Raw genomic sequence first — 17690 nt, 5'->3', positions numbered from 1 at the left:
TATTCTTTTGCAGTCCTAAGATTTTAATTTTTCAACTTTATATGATATTTGAGAACTAAAATCTAGCTTCATGGTTCTATCGAATTAAACTTTTGAAATTTATTTTTTATGTTTTTTCAGATTGTAATATATGTTGAAAAATGGATGAACAAGTTGGAGAAAAAGAAAGATTTTCCTATTTTAGGCAAGTTTAAACCGTTCTCTAAAAAGAAGTCGGAGCAATATCGTAATTCTGCCTCGATGAATAAATAGATATGAAACTATTGGATATAAAATATAAAAATTTGTTCTTTTAGCGCACCTTACGGCCGTGGGGCGTCGCAAAATTGTACGTTCCAGAGGAAGCATATACCTTAAGCACTGGTCATTGCTTACTACTTTAGACACTAGAGGCATCTGTGTTTACCTTGTTTACCTCTTCTGAACGTTTCATTAGGGAATAATCTGTTTTTTATACTATTTAAGATAGATAAGATTTACTCATATTTAATCAATCATACATTGAGTATCTGGTACTATTCCTTCCAATGCTCCCAAAGCCGTACCCAGAGGAGGGGGGGGGGTTACCCCCCCCCACTGTTTGTTTGACTCGTAAAAACGTTACAAAATGGATATAAACAAATTTTGTATGGCTTTTTTTAGGTGTTTTTGTGTAACTCCCCCCCCCCCGAAAAATATTTGATTAAAAACCCCTCCGAAAAAAATCCTGGTGACGGCTATGAATGCTCCTAGCCATGTAAATGAGGGGGAGGAGTTATGATTCAAATAAGCACTTAATCAAAACCAAAAATTATAACGATTAAAACATTACTCACCGAAAAAAGTAATTAATAGAATAAAAAAGTTGAATACATTAAATAAACTTTATAAATAAACTAAATAGACTATAAATATTTAGAATACTATTTAGAATACAGGCTAATAATTGAGAAGTGCCTGAGTTGTCAAACACCTTTGGTCCTCAGTTTTATAGATTATTAGCAAGCTCTCGATTCTGTTGATAGAAGAGCTTTAGTAAAGGTTTTATCCTTGTATGGTATACCAGACAAATACATTAAAGTGATTAGTGCTATGTACGAGAATAACACTGCTGCGGTTAAGGTAGGAAATGAGGTTAGCAGCTGGTTTTGTATTAAATCAGGAGTTAACAAGAGTTGTGTTCTATCCCCCTTTATATGGATTATTTTGGATGAACTTTGTTTTAAGGACCACAGGAAAGGCAATGGGAGACCACGGAATTAATGGGGAGGAAAAAGTCTCCTGGACTTGATTATGCTGATGATTTAAGCATCCTAGATGAAAGTGTGAACAAAATGAATGAAGTTTTAGAGGTTTTGCGAGTTCAGGGTGCTAGAATTGGTTTGAAAATTAATGTTAAGAAGACTAAGTCTCTAAGACTAGAAATAAGTGAAGATGAAAAGGTGACGTTGGGTAATGAAAAGATTGATCAGGTGGGCAGCTTCACTTTCCTTGGTAGTATTATTAGTGAAGAATGTTGGGGAGTGATGAAGATGTTTAAAGTAGAACACTTAAGGCTCAGTGTGTTTTTTTACAGTTAAAAAAATGTCTGGAAGAAAAGGAAGACAAGTCTGAAAACCAACATTTGAATATTAGAGGCTAGAGTACTAATAGTGGTCAAATAAGGCTCAGAAGCTTGGGCACTCCGAAAAGCGGATGAAGATTTGCTAGATGTTTTCCAGAGAAATTGCTTAAGGATTGTTCTGGGTATCCGGCTGACTGACCGTATTTCAAACAATAGGCTATACGAAAAATATGGTTCAATACCGCTCTCTAGGGCTATAATGAAAGAAAGGTTGAGGTGGCTAGGGCACATTATGCGGATGAAGGATGACGGATTGCCGAAGATTGTTCTTTTCGGCCAACCGTCTAGGGCTAAATGGAAAGCAGGTCGTCCACTTCTGGGGTGGGAGGACGTCATAAATAAAGATTTAAAGGATAGGGGAACTTCGTGGACGGGTGTAAAAAGAAAGGCTTTAAATAGATTGGGAAAAACAAAGAGAGGCAGAAAGAGGGCGTAAGTTTGTTTTTCCCTTGCATAGTTGAGTGTCGCTGATTCCCGAAAATATAAGGGGTTAGAAGGAAGGTTTTTTTTTCAGTTTTGTTTGTTAGACACAAAAAAGGTATTTATCAAAATCTATTGGGATTTAGTGTTTTTCTTATTTTACAGCGAAAATACCAAAAAGGCTTTTTTTTAAACAAATAAATATATTTTTTTATTCTAGGGGGTAATTACTCCCCCACCCGCCCTTATTGGTGCCCCTTCCTTAGTGAATTGAATGTATTCCAATCAATTACTGAATTGATTTCTTATGATGTATCTTAATCAAGCTTTGAACTTGTTTTGATACAAATAGCAATTTATAGAATCATTACAAGGCAATTTCTACAAGGCAATTTCTAGAATCATAGACAAGATTTTAGATGGGAGGGGCATACATTTAAGAGTGAGACACAACTCTATAAAATCGACAATTGCAGAAAATTGCAGAAATTTCAAAATTTAGGGGGGGGGGGCAGCCTTGAATTTTTTTTTTCTTCGCACGTGCTTGATTAATGATTAATGAGCTACTCTATTTTCTTTGACAGACCCAACAAAGAAGAGAGTAAGTAAATATTACCAAAATTCTGGTTTTTATATTATAAAAATGTTATTTTATAAAGGCGACGAAAGCGGTAAATTTTTATAGTGCTGCTCAAACGGTACAATTTAATCTCTGCGGTACAATTTTAGTAGGAAAACTGGTACAGTCTATCTCAAGTGTTGGCAACGCCGTTGCTGATCTATAGAAAAGAGGGTCAGAGGGAAAGTGCATGAGCATTGTCCTTCTGATCCGCCTGATCTACGGCCCTGCTGACACTCCCTTTGAGACCAGCTGAGCAAACAATCTTTGGCAATCATCTAAGAAGTGTGAAAATACCAGATACAGCCATTAGTCGTGACCAAGGCCGTAGTCAGAGGGGGGAGGTAAGGGTTTTTAATCCCCTCCCCCGAAATGTTTTTCCAACTCGTAAAATGTTGTAAAAAGTGAATGTAAACCAATTTTTAATATGTTTTTTAACGTTTATATTTTTAGCAAATCCGCCCCCTAAAAAAATTCTTTTGTACCCCCCCCTCCCCGAAAAAAAATTGTGGATGCATCCCTGGTTGTGGTAAACGACGAAACTAAACCAATTTTCATTCATACAGTCACACACTGGGTATAGATAGCTCGAAATAACGTCATTCTTTTTTTTTCTGCATAGAGAAATAAGGTAAAAGCAAATAATTAACAAATTATAAAAACGTCAGTAGGCCTACAAAATAACAGGACATGAGTGAATTTATTGAGCAATTAAACTCACCAAAGGAGTATTTCGCTAATATAAATCAATAATAAAATTCCAATAATAATATAAAGAATGAGAAAAAGAAAACCGAAACAGAGACAAAAAAAGAACAATTAATATACTATCTAAATAGCAGAATATAAGAGAAATGTCTTTAGAATTGTATTTGGATATACAATGGATTTCACATCCTATACTTAACAAAACCGACTTTTTTCATGCCTCTCCTCTTTTCTAGAAATACCTGCTATAAAAAGAGTAAACTCATCATTAAACCGACGTAGTAAGTGCTTGGAATTCATCCACAATACACAGAATTGATTGACAGCTTGTCTGGTAATTTAGTCCTTAAGCGTTTCATTTTTCATCTGACAAAGCCTGTCTGTTTTTTTTAAAGCAAAAGTTTTTATTAGCGATAAAACTGTGCTCAAAGCTATTATCTCGTACGGTAAACATTTCTAGACACTGCCCATCAACACAATCTCTTGTCGTTTTCCCTTGGGAAACATCTCATCAAGACCAATGTGTTGAGCCAATTCAAGTATCTTTTTTATTGGCCATTTTGATCCAATGGATAACCAAGAAAAACATACAATTTGCTTCACAAACTCTCTTAAGTGGAGCACTTTCGTCTATTCAAATTTGTTTTTCTCATCTACAGCATTCCTCACTTCCCTTTTGCTAATACTCTGCATATATCACCTAGACTCTGGCGCACCAAAGAATTTTCAGCGGTGTCCTCATAATAAGTACGTAAAGTTGTATTTCGCCCCTTGTTCAAAACATAAGAGATTGTTAAACATTCAGTTTATCGCAAATTTATTATTTAATCCCATTTTTTCTCTGTCTCTGCATTTTTTTACCTAGACTCTGGCGCGCCAAAGAATTTTCAGCGGCGTCCTCATGCTAGGTACGTAAAGTAGTATTTTGCCCTTTATTCAAAACTTAAGAGATTGTTAAACATGTAATTTATCACAAATTTATTATTTATTCCCATTATTTCTCCCTCCTAGAATGTTACACCCAAAGTCAAACACTTTGAACATAACAATGACTATAGCAGGGACGGACGGAGGGGGACAGGGTCCACCGTTCCAATATAAATTTTCTTTGATTTCAAGGCACTTCTTATCCAATTATCAAATGTGTTTCTTATTACCTCCCCCCCCAAAAAAAATCCCTGCTTAGGCTCCTGAGTTATCGTGTGTTAAGGAGGATTGGGCTTGAGGTGTCCTGAATGTATTAGATCACCCTGTATGATCGACTGACGAAAGTCCAAAGACAAAGAAAAAAACACCTTAATCTCTTTCAATTTGAGTGGAAATATTTCAGTAAAACAGAAACGTATATAAATTAATTATTACAATTATTATAAAACATACATAACAATAACAATACCATAGCATTATAATAATATCATTTATTATTCATTTCATTTATTTATTATCATATCATATTATTATCATATTATTCATCACATATCGTTTATTAGTAATAATATCAAACTAAAACACACATAATAAGCCACATAATACCATAATGATAACACAACAAAATAACACTTGATACTCACACACATAATAATAACAAATTGATAAATATTTAATGTTTTGAAGCCAAATGGGCATTGATTACAAAGAGAAAAATAAGAAACAGAGAAAAGAACTCACAAACAATCAATAATACTTCAAGCACACCCCTCTTGCAAAAATCTCTATGGGTCACTCCCAATTTTATAAATTTGGCATTGTTTTTATTGTCCCATAATATTTTGATCCGAGACTGATTTGATCGAAAACTTCAGACAATTTCGATTCTAATGTACCATGCCAGTCAGACTTTGTGGGGCAACTGTTTATGGTCATTGACAGAATTCAATGTATTCCGCCGGAAAAGAGCATGCTCTAATCTCTCCCGATCAGTGGCGGATCCAGGGGGCGCGCGCCCCATAACGTTGTCTAAAGTAGCGTAATTTACTTAATTACCGGAAGTTTGTGTTACTTAAACTTTCTCCTAACGCATGCTTATTGTATAAACCACTTTTGCGCCCCCCTTGAAAAAGCCCAGGATCCGCCCTTGCTCCCTATTCTAATTGGAATGCGTCAACCAACAAATACTGTTTATTTTCTTTCCATAGACTGTATCAACTTTTACTAATTATATTTTGTTCATTATGGTAAAATTATAAGGTATTAAATTTACTTCCCTTAAAATTTTCTTTCAAACTTAACTATATTTATCTTTCTCTGGGAGGAGTATCAACTCTGAAGACAATTATTTATAGAAGCACCCTTGTGGGCAGTATAGTGGTTTGCTATTTTCCGGTGAATAGAAGAGTATTGAAGAGTAGAGTAGAATAGAAGAGTAGAACAGAAGAGTAGTAGAAGAGTAGAACAGAAGAGTAGAATAGAAGAGTAGAACAAAAATTGACGAATGGGCAAATCTTTCGTTATAAAATGAGAAAAATATCAATGTTATTTGTTATTTTCCTGTTATTTCCTAAAATACTTGTCTGAAATAAAATGCCTACGTTTTTTAGACAAGTGACTTTCTAGGAAGACTTCAAGGATTTTGCTTCCCATATACTAGCCGGAGCTTACGTCGCAACGCTGCTCTTCACTCTTGCTTTAAAAAAATTCGCTGTATATGATTGGAAAAAAAGCCCAAATCTCTTCCAATTTGAAGGGGAATAGATCAGTGAAACAAATAAAATTATTTACAGTCTTTTCATAAACCGTTTAATTACAAGAGGGAGACTTTCAACAGCTTGGGATGTAGGAGAAGCGTGCGCGCAGCAGTGTTGGCCTAAGGTGGCTTGGTGCTGCAGTGAGTTGTTAGTAGTAGTTGCATAATTACAACAGTTATTTTTCACTTACCAGGTCAATAATATTAAACTATCGGCTCTTAAAACATTTCATCATATTTTATATATATTTTCTTGCTATGTGACAAGTATATACTCTGAAGACACCTCCTTTTATTCGTCAACAGTAGCACCAACAGTAGTAGTGATAGTATTGTCTTTGTCTATTTTTTAGCAATGGAAGAGTATTAGAATGGGAGATAGCGGATAGACAAAATCATAAAACAAAAAGAAATTTGGAAATAAAATTCCTTATTTTCCCAGAATACCTATCAAAACTAAAAACCTAAATATTATAGACAGGTATATTTGAGAAAGAATTTAGCGAATTTAAATTTTAATCACACATACGATGTTTACGCTGCAATATTGCAATATTGCAATATTGCAATATATGCAATATTGCATTGTCATTTTGATTAACAAAATTAACCTTATTCTATTATAACCTAGCTTAAAATTTAAGAATCAATAATTTGATTATTAGCAATGATTAAAACTAATTAAATAATGAAATAATTAATAAATAAAAATATCAAAATAATAAACAAAATAATTTAATAATAATAAATATATAATAATAAAATAAATAAATAAAAATATAAATAATAAGTGAAATTAAAACTGAATTAAAACTAATAAATGAAAAATAATTAAGACAATAATAAAAACTAATTAAATAATTATTAATAATTTAATTAGTAGAATATTAAAAGCAGTGCTTATTTATTGTTTATGTTCATTCTAAAAGGTAAACAGGTAAAAAAGTCTTAAAGCCGAATAACCTTCGTCTCCTTGTCACACGGAAAATTTAGTGTTGTTGGTCCCATGGATTTTTGTCAAATGGTAGACATCCAATTTAATAGATAACTAACCTGGTCCTCTGGTCACTGGACAATAAAAAGTTTTGGCCCGACATATCTGTCCCATTAGAAATGTGGATGGATCTATTCCAGAAACTATCCTCGTGGAAAAATGTCCGCTATGACTAAATAAAATGATTGTCAGTTCTGTCATTAGCTATGATGCTGTAATTCAATCAGTAATAAAATGTTGCGTTCAGTCATTTGTTATTTTGTCGTACCTAAATTAAATGTTTAATACTTTTGTTAATATTAAGCTGCCCTAAGGTCCAATACATTCTGTTCTCAATATGTTTTAGATAGTGCATCAGGATGGAAAAAATTAGTATTCACTGACCGAAATATCTGGTATTTTTGGGAAATTTATGGCAGTAAGTTTCTATTCGTTGCATTCCATTCGTTATTTTTTTTCCATTTGTTGGATTCTATTCATTGCATTCCATCCCATTCGTTATTTCTATTCGTTATTTACTTTCTTAAATTTTTGGTAAATAGCCCAACGAAGTAACTCAGCTTTAAGTGAACAATTTTATTGTTAGTATATTCTAGTATCACTACATCAAAAATGAACATGATTTCAAAAAATAAACAGTTTCAGGGATAAAATAAAATATTTAATATTTAATGAATAAACTTAGATGATTATTTTGAGTTCTTAATATACTTAGTATACTTATATCTTAATAAAATTAGTATAAGAATATCTTATTATACTTAATATCCAATAATTCCAGTGCTCGTAAGTACATATTTAGAACACATAGTTCACAATGCCATAGTATTCGTTAAAAAGGAGCTAGTGACCCTTAAAAAAGAGATATAAGCTGTTATTTCGGGTTTTTCTAAGGAATTATTGAGCTAAACTCTAACTGTCAGAAAACAACTCTTTCCACTCATAGTTTCCGAACATACATAAATCCAAAGTGCCTTTAGTGAAGCTTTAAAATCATTAGACATAAGCCTTTGAATGCGGAGCATTGGCGTTCATTTGAGGGGAGGGGGCAGGAGGAAATTTTTCTTCCCCCTCCTAGATTTTGAAAAACTCCTTTATTGGTGTTTTCGTCAAAAATTACTTCTTTTGATTTTCAAAGAAAAATTGAAAAAACAGCATGATTACCCCCCAAGACTTCGAGAATTACATTTTACACCCCCTCCCTACTACACTTCCGTGGATTTACACCACTGATTGAGAGCATGCGTAATTTAAATTCAATCAGCATGGAATTCCTTGGGAATTCTCGGGTTGCCTCGATCCAACATACATTTTGACTGTGTGTTAGCATTTCGAATATCACTAATTTTTCCAAACGTTTCTGCTTCCTTTAAGGCTAAACGTTCAATAAACTCCCTTTCTAGGCAAGAACTCATCAACTGCTCTTACATAACAAAGAGTTGTTAGAACACATTCAGACCCTGGTTATACATGTACAGCAGCTGGAGGCGAAGCTAGGTGTCACCTCTCCGAACGGAAATTATGTCCACCACAACGTCGGTGGATCACTGCCATCCCAGGTAAAATCCAGTTTTTCTTCCCTTTTTAAAGACTTTCTGCGTTGTTGGAGTGGCTTTGCTAAAAATCTGGATACAGTTCTTAAAGTACCAAGAATATCAAAATAATTTTTTTTTCCTGCACTCATCACACGTGAAAACCGCAATTTTCTGTGATTTTTCTTTTGGCCGTTTCAAAATTATTCTTAAGGCAATGGCTCATTTTCATCAGTATTGCCACGTTGAAGGTGAAAATAAATAAGCGAAACTAATTACCTAAATTTGACAACACCTTTAAAGGAAAACTACGCCTTCTTAAGCTGCTTGGTGCCACATGTTTTTAGCTTATTCTCTGCTAATTTTTCAGCCACATTTCTTTTTTTTATTCGGCACCTGCTACTTCCAAAATTGCATAGCTAAATTTGGAGGTATTTTTTCATTAAAAATAGATTTTTTCCCAATTTTTTAAGGTGTGTATAGTTTTCTAACCTTCCACTTAGCTATTATAAACAACCGGTTCCCTTTTGCACTGTCCTTGGTACTTTCAGATAATGCTTAAATTGCCATTGGGATATAGGGTATAAATAGGGTATATTGGGGTATAAAGAGCCGTATTTCCTCAAATGTAGAAATATTTGCAAATGGAAGCTTTTAACTCGAAAATTGTGCTTCTGTTATCTCGCAGGCCAAGACAAGGTTTTTTTTCTGCAAACAATATTTCGTTAGTAGGCTATACAACAGCTATGGTTTTGGAATTGAAGTCAAGTTTTTCTGTCTGCAGTTTTATTTGGAATCCTTATTGAGATGGATTCAGTACCTTATTTATTGGCACTGATTGAATAAGATTTTCAGCTTGAAAAATAATGACTCTTCATTTTTTATAAATGTTTTTAAAATAATTATCGAAGGTAATTTCTTAAGACAATCTGCAGGGCCAGATTTAAGTCTTTGGCCCCCCTAGTCCTAAGTGATTTACGTGGAAATCCCCGAAAATTCGAGGATAGTGGAAGCCCTGAACATATTGCAACTGATGAGTAATGAGCTAAAGTAAATCAAGAGAGAGGTAATACCGAGCTCTCAGCTGCCATTCTTGGGAGACATCTGACAGTTTATAAGCGGCTGCGGAATTCCTGTGCTGTTTTATCACTTTTCTGTGAATAGGCAGCGCAGCAGCAAAGTAAATTTGGCACTTTGACAATAAATCACATCAGTCCACTTTTTGTTAAGAAAAAATTGCTCAGTGTTTTTTGTGCCCCTCGGCACTTTGCCCCCCTAGGCCTGGGCCTAGTGGGCCTATGCGCAGATTCTGCCTGACAATCTGAATGTTGGAGATAGTTAGATGAAGCTGTTGAAGCTTATATATAGGTATGGCATTTCAGGCATCAATTAAGCAATATATTAACAATTTTGGCTGGTCCTTTCTCGCGTCAGGTCACCAATCACCAAGTCACCAATCAAAATATTGCTCAGTTGAAGTATATGCTGGAAAATTTCATAGCCGAATAAACGAATAGAACTTTCATAGCCGAATAAATGACAGAAAACTAAAGTCCGGCACCTACTATCAGAGAAATTTTTGAAAAGCATTTTCCTTCTCCCGTTTTTGTTGGAGATAGAGGTATTCAGTTTTAATTAAACTTACATCATTGAAAAGTGTGATTTTTTTTCGATTAAGTGAACAAGAATTTTCTTTTATAAGTTCAGGAGAGGGCTGTCCCTAAAAATTTTCTAGCATACCTGCAAGGGAGATGCAAAAGACATCTCAAAGGAAATATCATTCGAGTAATTTGGCAGCTGTGGGAGTCTTGCGGTAATGCCCACTTCGAATGACAACCTTGCCGACATAGGGGGTGTAAAATTCCATTTTCAATTAAATTTTTTAGTCAAACCGAAAATTCTCAGTAGCTCTCTATTTATCCTTTGTCTTTGAGACGGTCAGCCGACGTTGATGCTCGGGAAATGATTTTGAGGTATCTAATCCCCTTAAGGATAGGAATTGCGCATATTGCGGAATTGCGGAATTGCGCATTATGTTAAAAAAAACATAAATAAAAAGAAAATCAAAATAAAATAATAAAAGAACATGAAAATAAAATCATTTTTTACCCAATAGATCCATCCTTGTTCTTTTCATACCTGAAAACTCCTTTTTTTTTGTCTCAAAATTATGAAGTTTTAGGCCAGTACCACATTTTCGTCAGTGTTGACACGTTGAAGCTAAAAAAAAGTATTAGTTTGGTCTGTAACATAACAAAAAAAAATGTTTTTTTCTTATGTTATTGACTCTGGTCCATGAGTGCCACCGGGAGATTTTTTCCAGGTGGAATGGGGGGGGGGAATAATGCTATTAATATTATTGTTTTTATCCCGATAAGAGTGCTTCCAACTGTTATCTTTGGACACTTCTTTCTAATGTCTTCTTGTGTTCCAGGGGACCCTTGCTTCTCCTCTCCAACCCTTTACTTGTACTATCTGTGCCTGAGCCTAATTCATTGTACGATTTTAGCTTCATTTGGTAATTAGCTCTGGATTACTTTGAGCAATTCTCGATCATTCGAGAAGCTTAGAAATTATCTCTAGGGTAAGTAGTTAAAAACCCTTGCAGCGAGGTAAATAAATGAACAAAATCTCTCTTCACAACTCCTCTGTTTTTGTGAATTAGCCAAAATATATGATTTGTCGACATAGCACATTTTAAGCAACCCATATGTCCTGTAAATTCTTAGAAGAAATTTTACATCAAAACTAGTTATTATCCGATATTAGCTGAATTAAATATAATTTATCTATGGTTTTCAAATATCAACGTTTTTTTTATCAGTTTTTAGCAAAACAATTTATTATTTTCTGTTGCTACAGTTGGTAATTGAAATTAATTTTAAAAATATTCCAGCTAACACGTGGTTCAGTAGGTATTTGGTTATATTCTGCGAAGGCTTGGGGAGAGCTACTCTGGAGGTACTGAAAGTTAAGTGGTGAATACGGCCCTTTTTTTCGGCGACGCCAACTCATAAAAATTTAGAGGGGGGATATATTTCAATATCTAGGGAGGAGCAAATTTGTCGTTTTTAAAAGATTTTCAATAAAAATACGAAAAAATAAGGGGTTTTACAATAAAAAATATCCCAACAAATAGATTATTCAAAATCTAGGCAGGGGTGATAAAATCTAGGAGGGCATAGGCCCCCTTGTCCCGCGCTGCAATTAATGCTGTTGTTTATTCTATATTTGTCAATAACTGACCTGCTGTTTTATAATACTAAACTTCCATTTGTTGCTTTGTGTGCCGTTTATTCTTGCTTGGTGATACTTCATGCTTCGGGTTGCGGTAGCTTATTCACTTTTGCTTTTCAGATGCTTCAGCAATCACGTCTTCCAACCCTTCAAGAAGTAGAGGCTGCTTCTAAAGAAGAAGAAGCAGACAAAGAGCTGGCAGTATCAGCAAGTCTTCAAAACCTAATGAAACAAGTTCAAGAACAGCAAAATGAATATGCAATGATGCTTGCACAAAATCAAAATTCTTTAATGTCTCCTATGTCACCTATTGGTCTCTATGGACTTGGCGTTATTAGTAATTCATCCTCAATGCAATTTAATAGTGCTACATCCCCTCAGAAATTTTCTGCAGTTAATGGAATTTTCAATACTCATATCACATCCCCTATGCAACCACCTCTGTCGCGCAACCCAACACCCGGTGACAGTCCGCATAATAGTACTCAATTCATCCTTCCACTTGGCCACTCGGAGCTTGAAATCTTTGAAGCTCCTCCCTCTATGAGTCTCAATTCACTAACTGACTCAAAGGGGTCCTCGTCATTAGAAAGCGTACAAGGGAGCCGTATTGGTCTACCTTCTTTACACCAACAGCTTGAACAAATGAAAGTAGGCGGTATGCGACGAAACGGACCGTTTATTACTAGATCTACAAGCGAAAAAATGCCACACCGAAATGAAATTTTAGCTCAAGTACAGAGGACAACGTGGGCAAGGCATACAACAAAATAATCAGTTATTATTTAGTTTTTTCACCGGTGCAAGCTACACATACATATTGATTCCTAAAAGCCTTCTGAAAATTAATGAGCAAAGACTCTGCAGGAAATCTATTCCTAGACCCAGAAGAGCAAACGGCTTAGAAGAACGAATGCCCCTAACAAATAAAGTAAATCTTGCGTGACAGAGCAATATATATTTCAAAGCTAGTTGCGAGTGGCTACTGGGATTCCACTTAATTTTGATAGTGACCTATTTGTAAACAGTGCTTTGACAGTGACAAATCTACTGTTGATGATTATTATCTTAGGTCAAAGCAAGGACTGAGGCTGTTGGTGCTATTTTTACTCGTTATGTATTTCCTTGAAAACCATTCACGCCAAAGTTGTTAGGATTGTTGTTTTTGTTAGTTTAGTCGGGTTTTTGTCTGTTGACCATTTAATTTTGTCGTGTTCGGATTCTGGTCCAATTTGAGTTCGCATTTTTCGTTCTATTTTTGGCATAGTTGCTAAGAAACGTAATTTGCTGCCTATATTTATTTCTTATCGTCAAGAGCCAATATTTTTTAACCAACATCAATACATTTTTGGGTGATTCTTTTTTAAGGGGAATGACAATAAAAAAAAGGTTTAGCAATAAATATAAACAAATATTGTAGAATTTATTCAAAGAATTCTTGCCTAAACTATAAAAATAAATTCCGAATTCCGGAAATTCGGAAAGAAAAGTAAACTCACAGACTTGGTAGTGGGTGATTGAACAAAAACGATTATCAAAAAATTCCAATTTTTTCAATGGAAAATCAGATCAATAGTTAAAAAGTAAGCTCCTTAATATTTTAAACAGTTTTTTTTTATAATATAAATTATTTTTAAGACCAAAAAAAGACTGCGATATTAGTAAAATGTATCATAAGAGGGGGTTTCTCTTGAAATTGAGAAGTTGTGGCAATGAAACCCTTCTTCTTCTTCGTCTTCAGAAAACCTTTATTTCTAATTAGTGTCTTTATAAAAAATTCTATTAGGGATGAATATTAAAAATTCTCTATTTTAAGCAGTTTACAAATTTTAAGTTGTAATTTTTGTATAGTAAAATGCCTGAAAATAACTGTTCAATCATTGTGTTGTAAAGAAAAGCAGTTAGTAAAACTTAAATCCTCCTTCTCCTGAACACCTTCTTCCCTGCTCCTCCCCTGTAATTTATTCCAGCATTCAGGTCCCCTCCCAAATAATTAATTATGCTAACGCTCGAGAGCAAACTGAAATGAAACCACAATATCTATTAATATCCATTTAAATCACTTAATGTGCTTAATCTTAGTAAATTCTTTAATTACTGCCATTCAGTCACCAAAAGGTTAAAAAAAAAATTTCAGTTTTTTTTAACCTATACCGTACTTTTTTTTGTAATATCTAGATCACATATTCGTATTCACTATAATTTGTTAGTTACAAAAGAAGCCAAAAGTCAACCCTGTTTTGTATATTAAAATGTAATAAATGAACTTATTTGATCTCAGGCCTGGATTAGACTAGAGAATTGTAGTTTAAGAATATTGACAATGTGGTAATAGGCTTCATTTTTTCCAAATCAAAGAATATGAGAATATGTCAGCAATTTAGGTCTATGTATATGGCTCTTGCAAGAGGGCCCATATGGCTCTATATAAGAATTAACTTTTTTAAACGAAGTTTTTTTGACGGGAGTAAAGAACGAATTTGAAACTTAAATCGAACAAAAATTATCACTTTGTTGTATATGCGACATATGTCTGTAGAACTACATGAAATAGACCAACTCATGATATTTTCCGGTATTTATAGAATTTTGAAAAAAAAACTAACATTGTACCAAAGACACAAAACGATACATGAATTTTTGTAGAGTAGAACAAAAGCAATGTGAAGTCATAAATACAATGTTAACTTATGATTTTTCAGAAGATGCGCTAATTTGAAGAATTCAATGCGCAACTGTCACAAAAAAACACCCAAATGGCGCAAACTTAGCCATCTGGCAAGCTGATTCACAGCGCAATAAACAGCATGGGAAATTACTATGGGCTCTATTGAAAACTTTATACACAGGATCGATTGGTGCGTTTATTCCTCAGTGTTCTCCTAGAGATTTTTGGGGGGACATGTAGCAATAAGGAGAAAAATTATAGACGGAAATGTATTACGTGCTAAGGTTCTATCATTTGGTAAACAGCAATTTTACGACATTCAAATTCGAGCATAGTAGGCTTAAATCCCCCTCTCCCCTTTTTTAGCTTTTGTGTCATCCGAACTCAGCTTCAAAACATATTTTGGCAAAACTAAAAAAAGAACCGGTACTTTTAGCTCATCGATAATTTAGTTCAAAACTAAAGTTTTAATGTTAGTAACATCTTGCTTTTCTGTAGTAAAAAAATCGACTACATTTTTTGTTCATAGACTTTTTTTAATCTTTCTCTTTTTTGAACTTGTGCCATTGAGGAAAATAGACCTTTAAAAGTGACCTAAGTAATGTAAGTACTTTAGTATTTACATTAAGCACTTTAAGTACTTTAGTACTTAAGTACTAAGTACTTTAAGTAATGTTTCCTATATAAAAAACACACTTTTTGATACTTGAATTCAATGTATTTCGAAGAAACTAATTCTTTATACAGAAATGTTTTTGTACAAGAAAATATGCAGACCTGTATTTATTTTTTATAGTCCTAACGACAGAAAAATAAATGAAGTTTCAATCTTTTACGTATCAAATAAAAAAAACGATTTTTTCAACTGAAAGTAAGGAGCAACATCAAAATTTAAAACGAACAGAATTTATTACGTATATGGGGGATTCGCCGCCTAGTCAATACCACGCTCTTTCCGCTAAAGTTCGAATATTGTTTCAATTCTATAAGAATCACCGTTGAATCACAATGGCTGTTTAATTAGAATAGACAGCTCTTTTGAAAGTACTAAAACAATTTAGCTTAAAGAGTGAGGTATTGACTATGGGGCAACCCCCTCCCCCCCATATACGTAATAATTTCCGTTCGTTTTAAATTTTAATGTTTCTCCTTACTTCCAGTTGAAAAAACTTGTTTTTTTGTTTAATTTCTGATCGTTTTTTTTTCAATAATGCTGGGAAATCCGACACTCCCTTCATAGAATTTTCCTTCCCCCATGAGAACATCCTCCATGGAAAGATCCTCTCACGTAACCTCCTCCTCTGCCCTCCCACCGGAAAAAATCCCTCCTGAAAACGTCTGTATACTACCCAATAACTAATACTATATAAAACAATGGGCAAAGTTCATAACTTGCAGCCCTTCCCCTGGGGACTGTGGGGGGTTAAGTCATCCTCAAAGACATAATTATGAGATTTTCGACCATTCTGAACAAAATGGCTATCACAAAATTTTAATCGGGTGACTTTAGAAAAAAATGAGCGTGGGAGGGTCCTAGTCGTCCTCCAATTTTTTTGGTCATTTAAAAAGGGCACTAGAACTATTAATTCCGTTCGAATGAGCCCTCTCGCGATATTCTAGGACCAGTGGATGGGATACAATCACCCCTGGGGAAAAAAAACAAACAAATAAACACGCATCGGTGATTTTTTTTTTCTGTCAAAAAATACAAAATTCCACACTTTTGAAGATAGGAGCTTGAAACCTCTGCAGCAGGGTTCTTTGATACGCTGAATCTGATGATGTGATTTCCATTAACGTTCTATAACGTTTGGGGGTGTTTCCCCCTTTCTTCGAAAATCAGGCTAATTTTCTCAGGCGCGTAACTTTTGATGGGTAGCACTAAACTTGATGAAGCTTATATATTTGAAATCAACATAAAAATCTGATTCGTTTTATATATCTATTGGTATAAAAATTCCGTTTTTTAGAGTTTCGGTTACTATTGAGCCGAGTCGCTCCTTACTTACAGTTCGTTACCACGAACATTTTGATAGTAGAAATTTTTTTTGGATTGACTTCTAAAATTATGCCCTTTCATGAAAAAAAACTTTTGTAGATTTTCTTTTGCTTAGTTAGGGAAAGGCTGATTTTCTTCTGCTGATATTTTGTAAATATCTCATGTAGCTTTTATCAAGGTGATTATTACTCACTAGAAACAGTTAACATTAGAAAATATCATTGAGAAGAGAATTTTCCAATCAATCTTCGCCGTATAAAATTCTTATCTTACAATTTTAAAAAGACATAAAAGTCAAAATATACACACAAACACACACAAAAAGTGTAAATATTGAAGTGTAATCCCATGTAGTCGAATCCTTCGCAAAACTTAGAATGTTGAAAGCTTCACACTTATTTTATTTTCGACCTAAAGAAATGGGGAAAGGCCTAGGCAGTATAAATATGAAAAAAATGCTTTCGTTTTAGACGCCCTGAAATTTCCTATCTAGTTTAGTAGCTTGCAAAACCGTTGCTCAACAGATGAATGTTACAATAATATGATTTGATTTCAACTATAAAGCTATTCATCAACACTGTTTGATTGTTTTGGCTGCTGGTTGTCACCTCCGTAGTAGAAAATGCAATTCTGACAGAGGAAGGATCAATCCCAGAATCTTCTAACCAAAGTTTATAAATCACAGACAAAAGGCATATATATACAGATGTCGAACTGAGCAATTTTTGGCGACCGATAATTTTGCTACTTGTGCTGCTGGTCTTCAGTTTCCTCCAAAAATATTTTCATTAATGTTAGCTCTTGAAAGTAAGCTTATTCAGAACATTTGTTCTTTGCAAAAAAAAAATGATAATTACATACAACTTGAGAAACAATCACAATTTTTTTTGTGATTCCTTATCAACTTTAACCCTATTATAGCTTAATAAATATTGCTTAAAAACCTTAAATAACATTTGATTAAAATGGTCATTCAATAAACAGGGCAACACTGTCTTCAAATTTAGATATACATCACTACCAGCACGAATAGCTTCAAGGCTATTTCACATTTTTGACACCTTTTCTAATACACCTTTCTAATACCTGACAACTTTTTTAACATTGGAGGATACGTCCGCTGGACATATTTATTATAGTATGCTTTTTTTGTGGTTAAACTTTAAAGTTGGTTGGAAAAATAAAAAGAATTTGCAGCAATTGAATTTGACCTTGGACAACCTTTGA

General features: G+C 34.1%; 1 protein-coding gene across 11 annotated transcripts in view; it reads left to right on the top strand.

Moving 5' to 3' along the window:
- Window positions 1–15348, top strand: part of LOC148951621 (carboxyl-terminal PDZ ligand of neuronal nitric oxide synthase protein) — a 215916-nt gene extending 200568 nt beyond the window's left edge. For all 11 annotated transcript variants that reach the window (XM_089091223.1, XM_089091233.1, XM_089091232.1 and 8 more), the window contains 2 exons: window positions 8431–8586; window positions 11917–15348. In XM_089091223.1, the coding sequence (XP_088947349.1) occupies window positions 8431–8586; window positions 11917–12570 (810 nt within the window). In that variant the 3' untranslated portion in view covers window positions 12571–15348. The remainder of the gene's footprint in view (window positions 1–8430; window positions 8587–11916) is intronic.
- Window positions 15349–17690: the final 2342 nt, after the last annotated feature.

The sequence above is a fragment of the Artemia sp. Qi Xiang Cuo genome, chromosome 6 (assembly GCF_049724085.1).
Source record: "Artemia sp. Qi Xiang Cuo chromosome 6, ASM4972408v1, whole genome shotgun sequence".
In the NCBI taxonomy this organism is placed as follows: Eukaryota; Metazoa; Arthropoda; class Branchiopoda; order Anostraca; family Artemiidae; genus Artemia; species Artemia sp. Qi Xiang Cuo.
Note: the sequence above shows the minus strand (reverse complement) of the source record. Positions and strands in the feature narration are given on the sequence as shown.